Source organism: Rhyacophila brunnea, unplaced genomic scaffold (assembly GCF_057557595.1).
Source record: "Rhyacophila brunnea isolate RB1 unplaced genomic scaffold, BYU_Rbru_1.0 scaffold_3, whole genome shotgun sequence".
In the NCBI taxonomy this organism is placed as follows: Eukaryota; Metazoa; Arthropoda; class Insecta; order Trichoptera; family Rhyacophilidae; genus Rhyacophila; species Rhyacophila brunnea.
The window spans coordinates 55307356-55332478 of NW_028232965.1; the positions used below are offsets into that span (position 1 = coordinate 55307356).

General features: G+C 34.2%; 1 protein-coding gene across 1 annotated transcript; it reads right to left on the minus strand.

Annotated features, from left to right (window-relative positions):
• Window positions 1-2322: 2322 nt before the first annotated feature.
• LOC147068577 (isovaleryl-CoA dehydrogenase, mitochondrial) lies at window positions 2323-23430 on the minus strand. Its single transcript, XM_085952544.1, has 9 exons — window positions 23288-23430; window positions 21675-21801; window positions 19596-19674; window positions 18223-18328; window positions 17308-17469; window positions 8376-8534; window positions 5218-5409; window positions 4121-4289; window positions 2323-2540 (listed from the first exon to the last, which is right to left on the minus strand). The coding sequence occupies exons 1-9, from the start codon at window positions 23402-23404 to the stop codon at window positions 2407-2409; spliced, it is 1245 nt and encodes a 414-aa protein (XP_085808670.1). The 5' UTR covers window positions 23405-23430; the 3' UTR covers window positions 2323-2406.
• Window positions 23431-25123: the final 1693 nt, after the last annotated feature.

Consider the following 25123-nt stretch of genomic DNA (forward strand, 5'->3'; position numbering starts at 1 on the left):
CTGTGATCCCAAATTTGACAAGAATTAGCCATTTTATTATTCAAAAAATCGGCAAGATTAACACATTTGAAGATGATTCTAAAGATACTTGTTATAAGCTATGTCTTTGACCATTCAAATGTGATAAACATCTTATGAATAATGATTGCTTTATAATAATTATTGACCTAAGAATAAGGTAGTGTTTTTTTGAAATACGCCATTTCTTTTGTCATTCCCCAGTAGTTAAGCTACAACATACGGGCGTAGCCATAAATTGACAAACTATAATTGAAGTAGGAAGTAAAATGATATTGACGCGCGTATTTGAACATGTACAGTTTAAAAAAAAATTAAAAAAAATTTGGTTAGGTACATGTTCAAACACGCGCGTTAACATAATTTTACTCCCTACTTTAATTATAGTTTGTCAATTTATGGCTACGGCTGTATGTTGTAGCTTAACCACTGGGGAATGCCAAAAGAAATGGCGTATTTCAAAAAAACACTACCTTATTCTTAGGTCAATAATTATTATAAAGCAATCATTATTCATAAGATGTTTATCACACTTGAATGGTCAAAGACATAGCTTATAACAAGTATCTTTAGAATCATCTTCAAATGTGTTAATCTTGCCGATTTTTTGAATAATAAAATGCCTAATTCTTGTCAAATTTGGGATCATAGAGATTATCAATATATTTTTTATCGTAATTATTTTACTAAAATTATCTCGTAATAAATTATACTAATGGTTTTATAAATGCGTTTAAAAATTAATAAATGTAAAAAATTTTAACACCACTGCACAGTTATGTACCGAAATATGACTATATTCTAAAACATTAGAGCGAGAGGTTTAAAAGAATACTATTTTATGAAACAAAAATACTTTATGCAGTCATCAAATGTTTGAAATAAATATAAAGGATAATTAGGCTTCTAAATTATATAAATAGATTATCTACAACGTTTAAGGAGTGTCCAGGATCATGGTTTAAAAATACAATAAAAACTCAATTTTGACCTTCGACGAGCATGTCCCCCCTTAATTGTATATCAAAGGGGAATTTATTTTAAGTGTTTTGGCAGAAAAAAGTAAAAAATGCTTTTTTGGTAGATGTCCGAGTTTACGTAGGGACCGTCGATATAGAGAAAGATGTAAATAAGATGGCCCGATGCTTAGATTACTATAAAAATATTTTTTAAGTCAACAACAGTATCAGATAAATAAAACATTATTAAAACAAAAAATTACGTATAATGATGAACCTCATGGCTACTAATTTATTAATATTTACTATGTGATCAGTATCAGTTGTAGGTATCAGAGGGGCACCACAAAAAATTGACAGATTTTTCATGGACTAGGTATATTATTATTTATAGTGTAAACCTGGAAATTGTGCAGATGAACTATATACTTAGGTGTTTATTTGTGTTTTTAAATATGTTCAGCATTTTACATATTTTGGCAATGTTACATTTACACTGTAAAAGATTTATGTGGATATGGAAAGAATATTCAGCAACTTAACATTGATATTCTGGGATATCAGAAAATTACAGGATTATCAGATCTTGAAATGGAGTGGTTATTATGATGCTTATTTAATCTTAACATTTATCACAATATTATGTTCATCCTCTTTCTTTCCTCGATATTTTGGACTCATTCTAGAGACCATTCTCAAAAATATATTACGTTAATTCTAATAGATTTAAGTTTTGTACTATTCCATGTGAGTTGAGTTACTCAAACGAAATATTACAAAACTTAAATCCATTACAATTTAAATTCAAATTCCATCAAGTACCTACCCTTGGTCGATAGTATTAATATTATGTTAATATTCAATATTATAATATTTATATTTAAAATTAATAATTATAGTTATATTATAATAATTAATAATAATAACAAGTATTGGGTGAATATCAAACATAATAATATATAATAAAATCATAACTTTCTTAAATTATCTAAACTGTACTAATTTATTTTTTATTTTTTTTGTGTTCTTTTATTGTGTCACCAAAGTCTTTTATAGAATTAATCTGACCTTGGAGTTGAACACACATCTTTCATTTTCTGGTTAAATGCACTCATGTGAATATTGATAAGTAGATGTGTTTATCGAACCCCATTCCGTTGGATACAATTATTCAGTAGGTAATAAAAAACAATTTAACATTTATGTATAGATAATATCATTAAAACCGTATGATTAAGTAAGTACTTATTGTAATAAATTTTTTATTATCAATGGTTCGTATTTGGTGGAAAAATAATGCCTAATAAATATAATTGGTAAGGTGAAGTAGAAAATAATAGATTAGTGGAAATATTAAATATTTATTTACATAACAATGCAGGTACAATAATAAATATATAAAAAATGATTTTATTTAATAAACAAATTATTATTGGAATTCACTGTTTATAGCTCGGCCGATAAGCATTCGCCGAACCTCAGATGTGCCAGCTCCGATTTCATACAACTTTGCATCTCGTAGAAATCTTCCGGTAGCGTAATCATTAATGTATCCATTTCCGCCTGTAAGAAGAAAATTTTTGAGATAGACCATAAAAACTGTTGATATCCATGATAAAAAAAATTATGTTCCTCGACAAGTAGGTACTTTACATACTTACTCTAACAAATTTTATTACCCCACCATAATTAGCTTATAATTTGGTGTGTTGTAATTAGTGTAAGTACCCTAAAAAGACAAAGGGATATTAATTCCTGGGTACATACCTACATGTGAAAAAATCTTTTTGAAAACATATGACACCCAACCGGATTCGCTGGATTTACGCTTTATCAATTTAGCCATGTGCATTCTACCTAAATACGATGAAATTAACTAGCAACTTTTACATCTTGAAGTGATCAACAAATTGGATTAATAATCGGCAATCAATTACATTAATTACTCACCGACGTCATGATATCTCCAAATTTTAGTTATAATTTAAGTTGTAATATTTTTCTAGTAGGTAGGTATAAATTTGACGTATTTTAAAATTATATGTTCAATAAAAGTATGTTACATTCCCAAATCTTGTGAATTATTTGATGAATAAAAATATAGTATATTAATAGGGAATGTACTTATATTTTATTTAAATTTAATTTAGATAATTTAATTTCCTTATATTTATTTATATTAGTCGGGTTGTGCGTTATTCAGTCGATTTTGGATGGAAAATAAATAACTCACAATGATATCGTGAGACTCCATTGGCGGTGAAATTTGAAAAAAGTGACCATGGCAACAAAATTTTAATATAGTAAGTAGTTACATAATAATTGGTTCTAGCAATGACATTATTAATGGACAACACACTCAATACAGTAGCTAGCAAGTAAATTCACGCACAGCGACATTTGCACATGCATAAGTAGACGTCACGCAATTTCCATTATGCGATATCACGCATCGGGAATTTATAGCAATATCACCTTTATTGTAATTGCGTTAAAACAGTGTTTCTAGTGTCAGTGTTCATTTGAGCGAACCCGTTCGAACCGAACCGTTCGGCAGACCCGACAAAAAGCATCGGGAATTTATAGCAATATCACCTTTATTATAATGGCGTTCGAACAGATTATGCCATTCGGCAGACCCGACCAAAAAGTGAGTGTCATTTTTATTCCCAGATGCTTCGTCCATATTAACGTCATTGGGTTCAAGTACCATTTTATTATCAACGCATATACAACTAATAGTATTAAACATGTCTTATTATATTATTAAAATGATTGAAACCAACTTGACATCTATCAATTGTACTCTGCTGACATAGTGTTGCAATACTTATAATTCAAGAAATATTCTCCAAATACTAGGAAAACCTAAAATTCTGTGGCTTTAATACTTTAACGATTGTATCTGAATTAATATTTAAATAATTTGTGTAAAATTATCATTTTAAAAATGGAAAATATTTTGATCGAGAAAAGCAATATTGCTTTGTTATTAATTGTTTTGATAACATGTCACTATACACAGGGATCATAATTAGTTAGTTTAACATAATGTCGACATTCTATGCATCTGTTTGTGCCTTTATTTTATTTTTTCAGCATTAGTATCATTTTTTAGTTTTTTATACATTGAATAGTTTTACCTAAAATTTGAATTGCATCCAATGCCATTAGAGTAGATTTCTCAGCACAATACAAAACAACACCAGCGCAGTCTTTGCTGTTGGCATGTCCCATATCGCAAGCTCTGGCTACACTATACAGATAGCTTCTGCATGCACTGAGTGTTGTATACATGTCGGCCATCTTGCCCTGTAATAAAAATAAATCTATTGTAAAAAAATTTTTGAAGCTCGAATATAAAATATAGTAGCTAGCACTGACGGTCTACAAAAAACAATAAAATGTGTGCAGGCCTAGGTAATTTAGTATTGGTCAAAATTTATCCATTTTCTGATTATTTTTTTTAAAATAGTATGGGGTTCGATGCGTGTTACCACTGTGGGAGTCGTCGACGTGTCATAGGTCTTGGTGTTGAGGATGATGATGAAGAAGTCGAAGATGGATGCAGGAGCGAGTTTTATTTGCGGCGAAATGGTCAGTACAATAGTATGTTTCAGTAGTTATGGTACAATACTTATGATAATCTTCCGAGGTCCGAATCTCGGTACAATAAGATTGAGATTCTAACAGACCGGGAACTTATATTCGAGTAACATTTCCGATGAATTATTATTCGCTATTTATACAATCAAAATAATATTCTTGTAATTCTATATTTCTATAATGGAAACATTCATTTTATTGCTGTGTATTCTATATTAATTTAATGGAGCATTAGTATCATGAATTATTTGTAGAACCATTGATGTAGGTATTGAATATTATTCATAAAGTATGTGAAAAATCAAGTTACTGCAAAATTTAATTTTAGTTTGTCTCGTCTACCAGAATCATTTCATATTTTTTTATTATTTCTTAATAAACAGATAAATGCAGATGAAAGTGACAGAAAAATGAACACTGCTTGCATTGTAATAAGGATCAATTTCCAAACTGCGTAGATTACTCAACTCAGAATTCAGAAGAATGTTTGACAACTTATTTAGGATCCACACAATATCGAATTGAATTGAATTATCGAAATGAATTGTCATAATAGTTGCATTTTCATACTTTATAATTTTTTTGTTCTATGATGACTGTATTTAATAATACAAATAAAAGTAAAAATATTAACCTGTAATAGTTGAAACTCGCCAATTCTTTTCCCAAACTGTTTTCTTGTATGAGCGTACTCGAATGAAATATCAACACACGCTTGCATAATGCCGAGTGGACCCCCAGCCAAAACAAGGCGTTCCAGATCAAGACCGGACATTAAAATGTAAACACCCTTTCCCTCTGCACCCAGAATATTCTTAGCAGGAACCTAACAAAAAATAATACAAATTAGTGGTGATCTTGAAATGTTATTTGACTGGTGCTTCAGTTCATTCTTGCCCCAGTCTACCTGCATCATTTGTCCATTGCTATGGAGAGCTCTTGATCTATTACATCTCTGCCCATTCGTCTATGAGTCTTCATGCCCTCAATATATGCATGGGCATAAATTGTTTGAAGAGGTTAGCATTAGTAGAGATGCACCACACATCGTTTTTAACCGGTCCAAGTATTCTTTGACAAATTTTATTGTAAAATACTTGTATTGATTATTACTACTCTCCCGTCAGGCTCCAGGTCTTATATTCATAAGGTACTATTGGTTTCAACATCACATAATAGGTATCATCATCATCATCAGCCTGAATCTATCCACTGCTGGATGAAGGCCTCTTCAAGTTGCTTCCACTTCTCTCGGTCCTATGCATTGCGTTGCCACGTACTTCCGCAGAACTTTATCATTTCATCGATCCAGCGGCCTCTAGGTCTACCTTGTGGACGTTTTGTACTTCTTGGATACCACTGGATGACTAGATTTGTCCAACGATTGTCTCTTCTTCGAGCTATGTGACCAGCCCATCTCCATTTAAGGCTTTTAATAAACTCTATTACATCGCAAACCATTGTCTGCTTCCTTATCCACTCATTCCTCTTTTTGTCCTTTCGCGTTATGCCCAGCATGCACCTCTCCATACCACGTTGTGCTACTCTAAGTTTCTGGATCTCTCTTTTACTTAGGGTCCATGTTTCACACGCATATGTCATCACGGGAAGCACACACTGGTTGAACACTTTGCGCTTTAGGCACAGTGGAAGGTCACTTTTGAAGACATTATTCAGGCGGCCAAAAGCACTCCAGCCAAGCTTTACTCTGCGAACAATTTCATCAAATATACATCCATCTATAGATACTTGTTGTCCCAGATAGATGTAGCTTTTCACCTGTTCGAGCTGAGTGCCATTGATGAGGATCTCTTTTTGGCCTGCAAAGCAGTTGAACATGACTTTCGTCTTTGTTACATTTATTTTCAAACCTACTTTGTTGCTTACTTCAGCGAGTTCCTGCATTCTGCTTTGGAGGTCTTCTGAGTCTTGCGAGAAAATTACTATGTCATCGGCAAAGCGCAGATGACTCAGGTATTCTCCATTTATGGGGATCCCTTTGTCATTCCAGTCAAGTTGCCTGAATAAGTCTTCAAGGGTAGCTGTAAATAGTTTAGGTGAGATTGTATCACCTTGTCGGACTCCTTTGCTGATAGGAAATCTGCGCGATGGTTTATGGAGATTTACAGATGCTGTTGCGCTACTGTATATATTATTGAAAATATTTATATAGCGTCCAGGGATTCCTTGTTTTCTGAGTGCGTCGAGTATTGAACATTTCTTTATCGAATCAAACGCCTTCTCATAGTCTATAAAACCCATGCATAGTGGCAGTTTGTATTCCTGGTACCGCTCTATGATTTCTCTGACGACTTGGATATGGTCCATAGTGCTGTATCCTCCTCTAAATCCGGCTTGTTCTCTCGGTTGGTTCTCGTCTAGTACATTTTGCAGACGGTTTGAGAGAATTTTTGTGAACGTCTTGTAGAGAATAGGGAGTAGACTTATTGGACGATAATTTGCTAGGTCTTCTCTGTCACCTTTTTTGTGAAGAATGACAATGCTGGCATTTTTCCATACCTCTGGGACATCCTCTTTGCATATGCAGGCTGTGAACAATTGTGCAAGTACTTCATTTGCATCCTTTCCTGCTTTTTTGAGGATATCTATCGTTAAACCGTCTTCCCCGGGGGCTTTCCCACTTTTCATGTAATTTAAAGCATGGGTTACTTCCCAGGATGTAATTTCGGGAGTATGGTCTTCCGAATTTCCATTTCTCTGAAGATCTAAGTCTATAGTCGTATTGTCAGTGTCATCACTGTAGAGATCGCTGTAGAACTGTTCAACTCGGCTTAACAAGTGTTCCCAATTTCTGACGATAGAACCATCTTTTGCTTTTAGTGCTGTGATTTGACGTTTTCCTATCGACAAGCATTGCTTGTTTTTGTTTAAACTTCTGCCTGCTTTCACAATTGCTTGTATGAGGTTTACATTGAATTTACGAAGGTCTTCTCTAATCTTCCTTCGGAGGGTTTTGCAAAGCGATGAAAACTCCATATCGTTTTGTGCCTGTCTATCGCTCTTGGTTTTCCTTCTCTGCTCCATAAGATTCAATGTTGCCTTCGAAAACTTGGTGGAAGGTGTAACTTCTGAGCTTTTTAATAGGTATATTATATCCAAATTTTTTTTTCATGGATGGTAGAAAAAGGAAAAATTGGCTTGCTTACGATATTAATACTTTTTGATGTGGCAATTACTTTTTAATCTATTATATTATTAACTGTGGCAAATTTTAATTTTAATTGCCCATCGCAACATAAACTCAATTTGTATGAGCATGTTTACATGCTAACAAGCTAAATTCAATTTCTGTTTACTTGGTAGAACTCCATTATAAAGGTTTATAGCCTGAAATAACTATCAGCTCAAAATTATTGTAGGATGATTAACAAAAACTTTGTTTGAAAACAATTAAAGTAACAAACATTATGATAAGTATAGAGTTATTAAGTTAAGACGAACCTTTGTTTATGAAATCTACAGGTACTTACAATAAATTACAATCTCCAAGTAAGTTAAATTAAGATTGACATGCATTTTATGCTCGCGATGGACAGGAAGAATCCACAAGTCGTTGGTCTCAGGTTTGAATCCAGGCTTGAACAAATTCACATATTTTTCAATGTCTATTTGGACCCAGAGCATGGATCTAATAGATTGAGCGAGTGACTAACATCCATACCTCTTCGTGAGTCAACCATGATTCACATTGGATTGTAGAGCCAATGAAAAAAAATGCCATGTTGAGCCAAACCCCAAGATTAATAAAAAGAAGTCTTTTAAGCATCTTACTTTGCAGTCTTCGAATACTAATTCGCATGTATTCGATCCTCTCATTCCGAGCTTGTCTAACTTTTGGGCAACAGAAAATCCATCAAATCCTTTTTCAACAAGGAAAGCTGTAATGCCGTGCTGCGGTTTATCGGTTGCGATGTCAGTTTTTGCGTATACCTATAAAAATAAAACATGCTAATATTTAGATTGAACATAGATGATTCAAACATGCGTAACTAATAATTATTATTCTATCCTGATAGGATCAATATGGGCCTCCACAGAGTGGAGGTTTGTATTGACAGATTTTGTTTTTTACGAGAAATGGATGTCAGCCACTTGCTCAACCTATTAGGTCCATACCCTGACACACACAAATTGAAAAACAATATGTGTACTTGCCAGACCCAGGATTCGAATCTGGGACCCACGGCATTATAGTCCAACGCTTAAATAGAAAATGATATGATTAATCTGATCTAAAAGACAAAAAAAAAAATATTTAAATTGAGATAGGGAGGTTCAAAATAAAATAAATAAAAAGAGTTAACAAACTTTTTTTCTAGAGAATTTTAAGTTTAATGCTAAATAAAAAACCAATTACGTCCTAAAGATTAAAAAAAAATTGCTTGTATCAGTGGCGGCCGGTGGTCTTCAGAATAGCATTTTCTGGTAGTGCGCAATGGTTTACCTTCTATACCCAGCATTGGAGCATAGGGCAAACACAAGTTCACGCCACTTCCCTCGGTTCAACGCCAACTCTTGCGCCTCCCGCCATGTCAGACCTGCAGCACGTAGGTCGCTTTTGTAGCACCGCTGCAGGGTGAGGGAGGGCCGGCCATGGCAACGGAACCCTTGAGGCTGTGCCATAAGGGTACGCAGTGTCACACTCTTTGGTGGCATCAGGAACACATTTCCTAGCCACGTAAAGGTCGTAAAGTGTCTCTCCATGATTACCTTAATCACCGAAGGCTGCCGTGTCAATAAGCTAAGATAATATCTTAGTGTAAAAAGACCGAAACGTTGAACTTCTCAGAAGGTAAATTAAATATGTCATTGTTTATTTATTATATTTCTTAAAACGAGTTTTTAAACAGTGTAAACGATTTAATATCAATAAAGAAAAATAAATGTCACGGTTTATGACTTTACGCTCTGGGCAAACAATGCTTCAGCCAAATAAATAACCGCTGATGTGTTTTTTTGTTTATTGAATGTATTTGAGTGGTTTAGAAATAAATGCGGTAGTTTGTATTTTCGTAAAAGTTTGGCGATTCATTAAATCTTAAATGTGAAATTGTTAAAAATTAACTCGCCAACATTGTTATAAAACAGAAACTGGCGTTTTTGTTTCTAGAGTCCTAATTTCGTGCGCCGATCTAAAAGTGTGTAAAAAATTCTACACAAACGTCATTACGGGAACATTCGACCACGGTTTAAGAAGTATATAATGACCTCATTGTAACCCTGTGTAAACTGAAAATCTGTTTGGATCATAATCGCTTTGCGCACGAACGGAGTATTGTTCATAGTTCGTGAAGTGAGTGATACACATATGAATAACAATGAAAAGTTGAGCGATGTCTTCAAAGATGCAGGCGGTGCGTAGCACTTGGATGGTATTAGAGGAGCCGCCGCTGATTATAAAGTGTAATCTTTTTTTGTATGATAACTGATAAAATGATTGACAAATGCCGTACTTTTCACATTTCGAGCAATAAGTGTAACTCCACGAAATTATTTCTATGTTTGAGAAGTTATGATTTCTTATTCTTATATCGTCGCTATAGGATTTGTTTCCCGAATAGACCAAATGTCAATTTTACAGGAGACGAAAAACAAATTTCATTGTCGTATATTTTAATATCAGTAGATGTATCAATCATTCTTTCTATACTGTATGATTGCAACATTATCTAAGAATAGATTCCAAGAATAATACTGGTATAAATCATTAAATGCACAGAAAATGCGTTTTATTTACAAGTACACACTGTGGATATTCGGGAATTTTTTAGCGCTCTCTCAGAATAATGGATATTCGGGACAAAACATGGACGTTCGGGATTTAAGAACGTAACGTATTGCTGCACGGCCCACAGATTACTGAGTGGTCAAAAAGTACGCGCCTCAAATGTTATATTTATTTACACGATAATTGTTAATAATTACCTCTACTATTTAAATACTTAATGATCGTAATTACCCAATGATACACCCCTGTTACAGGCGGGCTTCTCCCGGTGTAAAATAATCATTTAGTAGCTCAAGTCGAAACGTAACCCTGACCTCTAGAAACGGCTTCATAAAACATCTAATCTGATTCCTTGCTCAACCACGTAAGTATTTTTTAATCATAAGTAAAGGCCTTCGTCCGGTGTGTGAAAATCGCATATTGGGCGGAGGTGTAATTAAGATAAATTTAATTTAATTTAAAAAGTATAAATGATGATGGATGAAAGCGATAATTTTAAGACTAAATATAAGTATTTAAATATAATAAATTTTGCCGCGCATTGTGCGTGAAATCCTCGCGCGCCGGCGCCAGGGTCAGGCTCGTGATTCGCCGAATCAAAGATCATGCGATAAAATTTGGCCAATCACGAGAGTCGTTTTTGCTGGACGGCGTCGGTACGCGAAATTTAAAAAAAAAAGAAAGTTAGTAAGCGTCCCTTTTCCGACATATACGGACCTGCGTAACTAATTGTAAAAACCTAAACATGTAAAGAAAGTGTAAAATATAAGGAATACCAAGTTACACGAGACAGACGTGGTTTTATTTAATTCCACCCTCAAATATATCGTACTTTTTTTTGTGAATCCGGGGTTCGATGGACACCTGAGCTAGCCGCTGGAACCCCGGGGATGTCAATGGCGCCTGGCAACATGGGGCGTGAAGAATCGCATTAATTCTTCCGAACCCGCGAAATAAAATTTACGCCCGCGAACGCTAAATAAAAGTTTATGATCCAGGAGCCGGAACAACCAAGAAATGGTTAACTAAAAAGTGGACTCCGACGTGACCCTTATCAAAGAAGAAGTGCTGTCTCCAACATCAAACCGGGAGAGCCCTCTGGTGTTCGAAGACAGTCCACATACGGAGCTGACCGCGCCTAGCGTCGTGCTGGAGACCGTAGCACCAGCGCGTCTCCAGTACGACGAATGGCTGCACAAATCCCACCTATGGAGACCAGACACATCATCGACGGTATCCAGCGAGGAGGGCTCGTAGAGGCCACGGCCCACTCGCGACGAAAAACGGCGAGCAAAATGCCGATTTTCCTAGGGTATCACTAACATGTTGTGTACCCTATTCGACCACGGTATATTCGGTGAGGAGAAAAAAAGGAAACGGGAGGCCAGGGAGCCTCAAAAGAGGGCTGAGAAGGCGCGCAAGCTGAGAGGAATCAAAGAAGCTGTGCGGGCGCAGGCTCGACCACGAGGAGATGAAGCAGGACCAGTCGCCAACCCTCGAGTCAAGGGTGAACGCCGAGTTCCTGTTGGAAGTGAAATGTGTAGATTATATGAATAAAACATCCGGAAATTCTTCTAATTACGGATACAAAGTTAATTAAGGACCCACTTTCTGAGCCTTGTAAACTTAAGTTCATTAGTAAGAAAAATGTACATTCTAGTTTTAAAAATAACGCTTCGCAGAGTGACGCCAATTCTTTCCGTTCAAATAAAGTAAATATGAATGAATTCGAAAACATTAACATTGAAAATCGCAAACAATTTTATAAACGGGAAAGAGGATATTCTACAGTAGCGCGAAACCTGTTTCAAAGTTACGCCGTGTTAATAATTTGAATCCAAAGAGAAACGAAGAAAATAGTATACGACCGTCACTATTATTTCTTTACAAATTACCAATCGTAAATTTAACACAGCGAAAACGGAACGGGAATAATACGGCATCACTCGACGAAGTGTATATTATAGTTGATAAGTGAAATTTTAATAATACGTTAAAATTAGGTATTAGAGGATGAAAGTAGAGATTGTATGCTTGTGATAAAAAAAAAAAAAAAAAAAAATGAGTCAATAAGCCGTAAATTTCTCAACGGGGTTTCAATAATGAAAAAAAAAATAATAATAATAAAACGTGAGAGGCACCGCAAATCGGCGCGGCGCGCTTTTGGAATAGGATGTCGGGCGCGTAAAACGAAACAACAATTTTTTTTTTAAAGAAAATGGGTTTCACTAAAAATAAAGTTAATTACACAGTTTTAAGTGTACTGATTCAGAAATAAATATAATGAGAGGGTGGAATATTTCAATTTTTAATATCAATGTGATTTATACAGTCAATACAATGTTGCAAAATAATTATGGGTATTAGGGTAAAATATTAAAAGTGATAGTAAGTACCATAAGTACAATGGGAAGATTTTATATAAAATTAGTAGCTATTTAATGTATGGGGTAGGAGTAATTAATAAAGTAAACTCGAATAAATTTAAAGTACAGGAAGTCTAATGAACGAATAAATTACTAAAGAAAGAGAAAGAATAAATACAGATGAAGACAATTTGGAAGCACAAAGGGAGCCACCTCTCGAAGTAAGCGCATCCAAAGGCAGCGTAGCCGAAAATTCATGATACCAAAGCTTGATGGTGTGGAGAGTGCGCACTCTCCTTTCTCGCGCAGGTTCATGGAGAGACTAGGGACGTGACGCCTGAAAGATATCGTGAAACATCAAGAGGTACCTCCGAAGTGTAACCATCTATAAAAAAAAAAAGAAAGGGAAAAGGATACTTATTGTGAAAATCCATCCTAGTACCTGTGGGAAAGCCGTGCCGCCGTCAACGAGCCTGGCCGTTGTACCGCTATACGATGCCTTGCCCGCAGTAATAGGAACAGATGGAGACACAGTACCTGTCCATCTATGAGGTGATACTCCAGAGACCAGCAGATCAGTGGAAAACTTTCCACAGGAAGATATCCGCTGCTCGGAACGAGCCTGGCTCAATAGTAACGCCACTACCACGCTCTGGTTGCAAAGGCAGACGACGCCAAACGAGGTACGCTCCTATTGCACCAGAAGAAGAAAAACATAACACGAAATAATAATTCCGAACGAGGGCCAAACGTCTACAAATGTAGCCTCTCGGAATACAAAAAAACTCGACAGCCCAAGAGTCGAAGACTGCAGCTCCACGACCCCTCCGCTGACTAGTATAAAAGAACGAGAAGAATAACAAAAACATTACGAAAACAAAATAAACGCACGACATTACAGGAGAAAAATAAAATAATAATAAATTATGACAAATGATAATAAGAAAGGAAAATAAATCAAACTCTGACTTATTCAGGAGCATTGCTTTGAGCAGGAAAATAGTAATTAAAATAAATATAGAAACAATACGTAAAGTTAGTTGTGTAGAGTTTTTTTTTTTTTTTTTTTGTTAGAATAGTTAGATTGTAGTTGAATTTTTTTATAAACTGTTATCATGCCATGTACTTAACGGATGAACAAGGAATTGGATGGGTGGCCGATGAGATCAGGGCGTACCTTTCGACTTTAATCCAGATGGGGCGAATTGATACACCCCTGTTACAGGCGGGCTTCTCCCGGTGTAAAATAATCATTTAGTAGCTCAAGTCGAAACGTAACCCTGACCTCTAGAAACGGCTTCATAAAACATCTAATCTGATTCCTTGCTCAACCACGTAAGTATTTTTTAATCATAAGTAAAGGCCTTCGTCCGGTGTGTGAAAATCGCATATTGGGCGGAGGTGTAATTAAGATAAATTTAATTTAATTTAAAAAGTATAAATGATGATGGATGAAAGCGATAATTTTAAGACTAAATATAAGTATTTAAATATAATAAATTTTGCCGCGCATTGTGCGTGAAATCTTCGCGCGCCGGCGCCAGGGTCAGGCTCGTGATTCGCCGAATCAAAGATCATGCGATAAAATTTGGCCAATCAAGAGAGTCGTTTTTGCTGGACGGCGTCGGTACGCGAAATTTAAAAAAAAAAGAAAGTTAGTAAGCGTCCCCTTTCCGACATATACGGACCTGCGTAACTAATTGTAAAAACCTAAACATGTAAAGAAAGTGTAAAATATAAGGAATACCAAGTTACACGAGACAGACGTGGTTTTATTTAATTCCACCCTCAAATATATCGTACTTTTTTTTGTGAATCCGGGGTTCGATGGACACCTGAGCTAGCCGCTGGAACCCCGGGGATCTCACCAAGTTCGTATGTAATAATAACATGCGGCAACCACTTTTTCGGTTTTTTTCGGATTAAGTAATAAAATAGTTTTTAAGTAATTAACTATTTTTTTATTGAACGAATAATTCACAAGATTTAAGAATGTACCATTCTAATAATTGAACATACTTACATAATTTTTTAAAATCACTTCTGAGAAAATAATTATATTATAAGGTATCTACTACTTCAATTACTAACCGACGTCACGGTCATTTCTCCAATATTTTATGATGGTACTGACTCGTACTTGCTAACAATTTTATATTAATACTTTTTCCAAAAAAAAAAAAAAAAAACTATTTATATATATCTGTACATTATTATATCTATATATTTCTATAATTGACAATTAAACTTATTACAAACCACCAAATAAATATTATATATTTACCATTGTAAGGAATAACAACACAAAATAATAGCATGTATAAATTAATTACCATTGGCTGCTAATATAAGGTAGGTACCAATATCCTAAGTATATAATATCCACCAAATAAATAGTTACTAACATACATATTAAATTAAATTAACTATCAGCGCATTCAAAAATAAATAATAGCATCGCCTTACCTAGATTAAAAGTAAAATAAAGACAAACAATGTTTGATTAATAATAATTTGAAATAATAATTATTTTTTACGTCATAGTAGTTGCCGGTCATACTGTAGAATTCATATAACCGTTGGGATTTTGTGTCATTTATCAAAACAAAATGCAGTTATTTAGGTTAAAATACTCACTTCCACAACTCTACTCTAAGTTCAGGGCGAACTGGTGATGTATCAGCTATAAATGATCTCTTCAAATTTGATGAATTCACTATTAAAACAATAGTAACGTTAAAAACAATATCAATAAGACGAAATTTGAAAGAAGTCTCCGGACGGCCAAAAAATATAAAAGTGGGCGTGATTGTTTTAGAGCTAGACAGCGTGAATGTGGGAGCGAGATGCACGGCGTGAGCGCGGTTTGATTGGCTTAAGTCATATTCGGGAAATAAACACTCAGCGAGAGATATATTTCAACCGAAATTAACTTGGATATTCAGGTACGAATAGTTGGACATTCGGGAGAACACCACGGAGTAATTGTAACTTAACATGGTGTATTCGGGTTTTTTAAAAAAATATCTCTGTTCCTAGATAAAAATATATTGTTTTTATAAATGATTTCGGTAGAGTTCGATAAAAGAAATTGAACTGCATTAAAATGTCGATTTCGACAAAAATGGATATTCGGGAAACAAATCCTATAGCGACGATATGTCAAAATACAATTAATGATAATTTGTAATAAAACTGTTCCCTGTATTATCCTGCATCTAAAATCGCTTCAAAGATTCGTAAATATTTTAACAAAGTGTTTATTCTCATCACCGATAAAAAAAGGGTCAATCTTCTTGGTGACCATAGATATGCATTCCATTTTAAATTTGATTGGAAACATGAATATTTAATTATTTTCTATGCAGTGAACTGTTTTAATAAATATTTGACTACTTAACGATTCAATCAACAGATGTCACAAACTGAATATTAAAAAAAATATTTAAAATAAAGTACTTATTACGCTATTTATTATATTAACCCTGTAGAGAACTTCTTTCTAAACATATTTAATATAATAATTTTTCAACAGATGCCCTAATACGGTGTACAAAAAACATTACCAAGTACCTTTTCTAAGATGAGAATTTCTTGTGGCTGGGTGTCAATGGAGGTCATTGCGTTTCTAAATACTTTAAAGAACACTTTGTACACACCTACATGATAAGGTGGATAGAATGGATTGCTTTGATTTCGAATCAGCCAGTCAACCATGTCACTCGATACTAACGTGCTTATGGAATTTTCAACAATAACAAATTAGAAATCGCTCGTTGACACTTAAATTAAGTACATCATGCATTAAGCATCAAAGATATTCTGATGCGTAATGAATAAGGCAGTAAGTCTTAAAAATTGAAAAAATGAGTTTAGTATTCCAAATGAATCATAATAAAAAAAGGATGAACCGATTCAACGCCTCTGAAATACTCAATTCTTGTTGCTACAGATATTAGATTGCTATAATTTGATTTATTCCTGATGCTCCAATTATTAAATGTATTAATTAATGTTTCAAAATCACCAGACATTTGTATTGTATTTGTATTTGTATTTAACAGTCTTTCACATGTCATAAATTATTTAAATCACCATTCTTTCATTTCGTATTTTTTTAATATACTCCACAGAACAGATTAATAAATGCCGTGGACCAATATTTTGAAACAGGGTATTTTAAGGCGTGCAAACCGTAAAACCCAAATATAACAATGCATGCCGACGGCACTCAATATTGGAATACATAACAAATTTTTATGCATATTATTATCATAACTATTGAAAATAACATAATTCTAACACGTGTTTAATATTATGCCATATTTTTCCACACTCGAGATCCGTTGCCTGTTGTACCACACACAGTAGGGTAAGCCAGTTCCCATTAATTTTGTGTTCCCTGATATTTTCATTTTAATGAATATCACATTGCTAATGATCTGGTCACCAAATCTGAGATAGAGTAAAATTTTAACAGTATATTATTATTGCAGCATTTTTGTGAGTACAGTTACCTATTCTAGCATTTCAATGAATTGCTTTAACCGGTTATCCAAACCTATTACTTTCGTGAGTACATGGCTAAATATGTTATTAGTTTACATACCACTAAAACATCAGCATCCGGTCCGTTTGTAATCCAGAATTTATTACCATTGAGTACGTAATAATCTCCCTTTTTATCTGCTCTTAATTTCATTGAAACCACATCACTACCGGATCCGGCTTCTGACATAGCTAGGGCACCCATATATTCTCCGCTGCAAAGCTGGAAACAAAGTATATTCTTATGAATAACGCTGGTCATATAATTTATTGCCAATGAGCGTGAAAAGTAAATTATCATTTTTGCTACTCAGCATATCATAATAATATAATAGCATAGTGAGGGACTTTTTTATAAATAGTAATATAATAGTAATATAGTATATTTTAATAAATGGCAATACCTACTGTCTCTGGATCAAATTACATGTGATTTTATACCAGATACAGGATTTGCAACTGCATTTACAGTTTTAAGGACATTATATAATTACATATTGTAGTAATAGAATTATGATAATATTACTGTTTTACATAATCATCTTATTAATAGGAAAAACAATATATTTTTAAATAGTTTGATATAATAATAATACAATTAATATGTAGATCACACATTATACCTCAAAATGACATCTCCCAAGAAATTAGAAGAATTACTCTGGCAAACAAATCCTACTATGTTGTACGATGACAGATCAGATTCCTCTCAAAGAAAACCAAAATAAAATTAAACAATACCCTCATCAGTCACATATTGACCACCTATGGATCAAAATATTACTAAAATAATTTAAGGGAAAAATTTAAAAGATCAGAGTGGACATTTTTGACCGGAAAGGGTTTTCAGAATCGTACGCGAGGAAGATCGCATGTGGTGAGGATGGTGCACAGGTAACCACAAATACTCCGCATTGTATGTATTACGATGATGATGGTGATGATAATGATTACCATAAAGTTAATTACGACTTACCTTAGGAAGATATTTAGACTTCTGTTCAGCATTTCCATTTCGATTAATTTGATTTACGCACAAGTTAGAATGGGCTCCATAGGACAATGCAATACCTGCACTCGCCCTGAAACACAAGTTCAGCATTGTTTCTTTCGAAAAATACACTTTCAAATAAAACAAAACACTAATGAATATTATAATTTATGTACCTACAGTGAAACTCCGGTTTTACATTTTTGAAAGGACAACAAAAAAAATGTAAATAGAGAAAAAACGTAAATTGGTAAATGATAAATTTTTTATTAAAAAAATTAAATGAATTGATTTCGTGCACATAACAGCGTGTTCTTTCACCTTTTCGAGAATGTTCCTTTTCCTTTGAAGTGACTATGTTTACCTTCCTTAAAATCGGGCTCCACTGTATATATAATTAAATCTAGAGATAACATTTAATATAAAGTGATTGGAAGCTAAAATTGATATGTTCTTAGAATGACGCCAAGAGTGGGGAATCCAATTGCTTATAGCTAAAATGCACAGAATTCGGCATTGTGAACAATCATTCGTGACGCCTTGCAACGGTGATACAAGATCGATCTACATGCTGTAAGATTAACATGGAGAGACGTGTAGAATTTGTCACTCGACCGAGAGAAATGCCATGACCTTGAGCATGCTCTATTATACGAGGTTTAAGCTTGAAAGGTTGCGTGCGATGAATGGCCCTCTATTGCAATTATTACAGTTGTTCAGTAGAGTATATTATAACACCCAAATAAAAAGACAGTAAGATTTGAAACTTAAGGGTCAAAGTCAATTACAAAAAAAAAAAAAATACTAGCCCTTATAGTTGGAAGTCTAGTTCAGACCAATTTAAATTATATTATATTATGCGGAAATATAAAGATTTTGTAAAAACCGTTTTGAAGTTGTACAAAAATTATTTATGAACATTTTTATGCTAACATTTATGAACACCCAAAATTTTTAATGGAAACGTCCATGTTGTTTTGTATTCTGCTGCAGGTGGAAAACAATTTTTACATACTTAAGTTCTTGGTCTGAACCAAAGAGATTTGACTAGTCTTCCAATCTCTTTGGTCTGAACTAAGCATAATGATTGCAAATGGGATAATACCTACTTGTTTTTCACATGAATATTGTTAAATAATTAAAATTGCAAAAAGCAAAATACAATGATCTAAAATAGACAATAATGAAATTATTACAACACCATAGTTTACATTTATATTGAATGGATTAACACATGGGAAAAAAAACTTGAAGAATGAATTTATTGACAAAAATGGAAAAAAAAACTAAAGGTAACTGACTTTGCAACCAATATCCTCAATAATTGATGATTGTAATTCTATACAATTTTTACATACCTTGATAATTCTTCCATAATGACAACATGGTCTAAGTACTTCCCACCGGACCCTCCAAAATCGGGATCAGCAGTTATTCCTTAAATAATTTTTAATAAAACGAATAAAAATACAGTGCTCACACTCAAAATTATCCACCATACACGGACATACTTATTTCTCAGTATTATTTCACATAAACGGAATACAAAAACATTGAAATTTGTATCAAAACATTTTACATGTTCTCTTATACAAATATTTATACAACTTTTAATAAAATTGGTTTTTATTAAATGTTCATTTGTTCATGAACAACACAAACAATGACCCCTCCAAAGCAACCCGACCTGCACCACACTCAGTCTTAATCAAGCGTATCACGAGGCCCTATGTTTGGATGTGAAGCATCAGCAGTTTTTTACGCCTGGTAATGTCTCAAGAGTAGATACCCAAGTCTTCGGCCACCTTTGACTTTGAGCTTTGACTGAGTTGACTTAAGTTAATAAAAGTGCCATGGGAGAGAAAAACATACAGAACTAACATAACATAAAATTTAATTATAAATATAAAACAAAAACTATGTGAGAGATTTTCACGTCCGCAATAAGACGCCGCAATTTTTTGAAAAGTTATAAAGTTGGCCTTTGTGGCGACCAGGTCGGACGACCCGATGGGCCCAACAGCTGGTTGGACTGACTTAAGCATCTCTTCCCCACGAAGCACATTCTCGGACATTCCCAGAGGATGTCGATTGCATCCTGTACTTCCCGCCACATGGACATGTTGATCAGGTGGAAATTCCAAACTCCTTTGAGCTTGATACCGAATCCACCATGGCCAGTCAAAAACTTATTGGTGTAGTGCTCAGGAGTCAATTTGGTTATCTCTAATCGCCATTGTACATTAGGGAAAAACAAATGTGTGCCTGTGTATATGTTCATGAACAGGTGAATTTTGGTCTGGACTAGGCATCATCTGGTTGTATGGGATGTTGATTGTGTTAAACATGTTCCTATACAAGTACTAGTGAGTGCCGATTATTGGTGAATGTAGTTATCGGTTGTGATTGCGTATGGCCTATTGTCCTTAGCGTTCGCGGACACGACGTCTATAAATGTCGTCTTCTGTGAGATGTTGATACCGTATAAAGGTTTCCCACAGGAGACCACCTCAAAGGACGGACCGAACCATCATTTTTCCCAAAACACCACAGCCTACGTCCACTCTTCGCGGTTCTCGCAACCCTCGGCCGAGCGGAGCCCGCCTCCTCAAAATCCGAAATTCGAATTCGTCCACGCTCCCGCCAAAACACAGACGCGGTCTTTCGAAAACGGCTGCTCGCGCCGCCACTAGTCAATCCATCGGTAAAACAGAGGTTCGCGACCGACAGCGCGAGGACGCCGCCGATCTGTCAGTTGGATGCGCGCGAAAAAGGTCTCTCTCGCCTCGGACGCCGACTAGCCAGCAGCATCTCAAGCATCAAGCATCTCCAGCAAACAAAAGACCACATCGGCAGCACGCCAAGCCGCAAGCCCTGACTCTCTTGCCTCGGACGTGGAACAGCCAGCATTTCCAGCCAGCGACGCCACGTCTGCAGCCCACCAAATCGACATTACCCATGACCAAATATTAAAATACCCTGCAAATAACTAACTACGATAAAATAAACCAGCCTCAACAGCATACACCGTGCGTTTCTGTCTCCCACCCCCGCTTCTTTGGCCATGAAATTATCACAGTCTGCCATCTCCACCTAAGCGCGAAGAAGGCCAGTGATAATGTGATATGACAGTACATCCATTTGATTGCGTCCTCTACTGTGGAACGGAATACGACACGACATTTATAGAAGTCGTATTTTGGATTAAGACAGTGTGTTCTCTGTCTACCTATGTCACAGTGCAAACATATTTCCAGTAGAAATTAATGTTGTATCATAAGACTTCATTTCTATATATGTAGGTATCTAAATCGAAAAGTTAAAAAAAAAAAGTAAAACATAATATAATAATTTCAATGCGTCATATCAGTAACATGTATTAGCTAATACGTGTCTGCGAATGTGTTAAATATGTAAGTAAAGTGTTTTTTTTTTACCTAGTGCACCTAGATCACCAAGCTTTTTCCAAAACGATCTTATATCCTTGAATTCATTTGTTCTATCGATTTCTTGTGCCTTTGGTGCAAGCTCTTTTTGTGCAAAGTCGAAAACAGATTTTCTTAACTGGAATGAAATTGACAAACAGATTATTATTGATACAATGCATTTACTGTTTATCCACTGACAATAAAATTATCTTACTTTAAGTTCAGATGCTAATCAATCATAGACATGGGCTTTGTTATTATCTTTAACTTATCACAAAATATATAAGAATACACAGGCTATTTGAGAGGGGGGCACCTTGGCCAAGGCTTCATGATTTTAGGGGCCTCAATTGTAAAAATGCAATGCATATAAAAATCTCATTGTTTTACAAATATTATTAATTACTTAGTGTGCTTCCAATATCTATGAGAGTAGAAGGAGAAATAGCATTTAGTGTAGGTACCTACTTAGGGGTCGTCCATATATGACGTCACGCTCTAGGGTGGAGGGGGTCTGATATAATGTGATGATTTATGATGAAGGGGGGGGGGAGGGGGTCAGTGAAAATGTGATGTCAAAAAGTAAACAGAAAATATAAAAGAATCTGAAAACACAATATCGTCGAGGGTAATTAGGGGGGGGTTAAAAATACGACATAATAGACATTATGGTAAAAGATTATGGGACAATGGGGGGGGGTTACCAGTTGCCCCAGACTTCAGTTTTCTCTGAAAGGACAAGATTTTTTTCAAAAGGGTGCTTTCAAACCTGTCAGTGCCATAAACTTCCACGCACCCAATACCATCACTGTTTGCTAGCAGGTTTTGTCATAAATTTGAACAGTTAAAAATGAAACGGGACAGCGCCCTAAGTCTGCCTAGAGACAGCACTTTGCCTAGGGACGACACTGCTGAAAGGCCCTGGGTATATAGGCACCTATACATACTTGTTAAATCAGACCTAAATTGTACTTAATCAGTTGCTTCTTTATCAAAGAAAAAATCTTTGAATAAGTTGTTCTGCCATCAATAATAAAAATTGTTGATGGCAACTTTGTGTAGTTTTAACTGCACAAGCAAGTAAAAATGTCCTTGAGCTGTCTTGTTTTTTTACAAACTACTTCACAACTTATATTTTGATAGTATGTAATGTAATAAAATAACTTATTAATAAATGTAATAATTTATACAGTTTTTCGAATACTGCATTTTATATTCCTTTGTTCTTTATAATGTTTAATAAATACTATTTTCATGTTTTTCAATGTAGGTAATGTTGTGAATGTCTTGAATTTATAATTTACAAAGTTCACTATAGGTACCTATATAACTGTAGACTTGCAATACAATATTGTAAGTAAGTATTCAAATTATGTCAAATCATGATTTGATTATAGAATACTACATCTATTTTAAATATTAAAGAATTTATTATTTTTTTAATAACACAATTTGAACAATTCCAATAATAGGGCCAACATTTTACAAGGTTTAAAATATATTCCTACTACCAATGTAAATGGATTTTGTATTGAGTTACGTAGGTATTTGATTATAACAAAAAAAAACTGATATCATATTATTATGATATTAAATTTGTCATTAAAATAATTAAACTTTACCTGAATTTGTTCACTAGAAAGGCCAAATATGTTTTCATCAATAGGGTAATATTGTGATAAACATCTTGTTCCTCTGAGGTTCTTAAAACTTTCTTTAAGCAATAATTTGACAGCCATCTCTGTAGTGTGTTGAATTAAAAAGTGTTTTCACCAATGCTGACTTATCTTTTGATAAACCAGTCTGTAAACAAGTTGATAACACAACCTCTCTGAATTGAATTTTAAATTGAATGTGCTGTGTGTTTGTATGTATGCATGATATAGTGTGTCTATTAATAAATTCATCTGACTACACACACTATTACAATATTTACAGTCTGAATTTTGTTCTATGAAGTATTTTTGTGTCATAAGTCACTAAATGCTTATTTAAAAATATAACAGTGGTTGTCAATGACCGGCACATGAGACCGTATCGCTGCCACTTCATCTCTCCTAAACAAAAATTAGATATTTTCAATAATTCAAAACACTGTTTGAATCCAGGCCATGATTGCCTGTGATTTTTTCTCTTTAATTTAAGAAAATTACGTGACAAAACTTTGGATTGAAAGTTATAATTTTTTTTTAATTTCTTCACTAATACTACGGTGCGAAAGATAAAATGTTTTAATGACATACGATGTATTAAATATTATGTATCCACTTTGTCCAGAAGATTAGAAGTAATTGTTTGTATCCCTATAATTGGCGGTAGTGAATGCAAAACGCAATAATTATTATTTATTAACATTATTTTAACGTAACAAATACTTAACTCACTTGCCAATAATAAATACGAAAGCGATCATACTATAACTATAACACAAACACTGCCGCAATATTTTCTAATGTTTGGAAAATAAATTCAAATGTACTTGAATGAGTAAACAATTCTGGGTCAAATTGCAATAGAATTATGATACAAGATAATATCAAAATACAGTAAAGTTATTCAGTATATTATTGTTACAAGTCATGTTTTCTAAAAAAATTATAAATATCTTATTAAATGTTTTTAATGATAAAATAATATCTAAAATGCCATTTGAAAGGTTCAACATTACTGAAAACTTAATGTATGACCTTCCATTGTGTATATTGTAGAATGAATACAAATCAGTAGGTTGTATATTCGCAATTAAAACTGTATAATATGCTAATCACATACAACTCAGGTATATTTTTTTTGTCTATATCTGACACGAGGCCCTATTATAATAGTGTAGGTAGTGAAACAGTAGAATAGGTTGTAGTGAAACAATCACAGAAACACCTAAGCTGTGTACCCTAAACTCATCTTTCTTACAAGGTCGTGATTTGATTTTCATACAATCTGAAAACCAAGTTTTACCTTATATCTTAGCAAAAAAATAAATGTAACATTTGAACAAATGTCGTCTCTAAATTATTTTTGAAGTTATACTTCTTTTGGCGCGTTTGGGAAATCAGATCAGAGTGTATTTTTGGCGTGTGACATGTAACACATAATTTATTTTTTCACATGAAAAAAAATGCACTTGATTGGATTCGAACCACTGATTGTTCGGTTATCAGCCGAACACACTACCTTTACGCCACAGTATGATACTGCAATCGTGACGATTATACAGTGTAATATTATAGTTTAGAATTGTTCCGTTGCCTAGGCAGCGAATTTATTATTGTCGGCCATGTGCAATTCCTTATGTAAACAAACAATGAAACGTCAAAGTGACAGTTGGAACTTTAAAAATAAAAACAATGAGAAACCATTATATAATTTAGTAATATAAGTTAAAGTGTATAGAAATAAACCAACGGCGTTCCAATAAGCGGTCCTTTTTCTTGAGTGTGTAATTTAACAAGATAATTAAG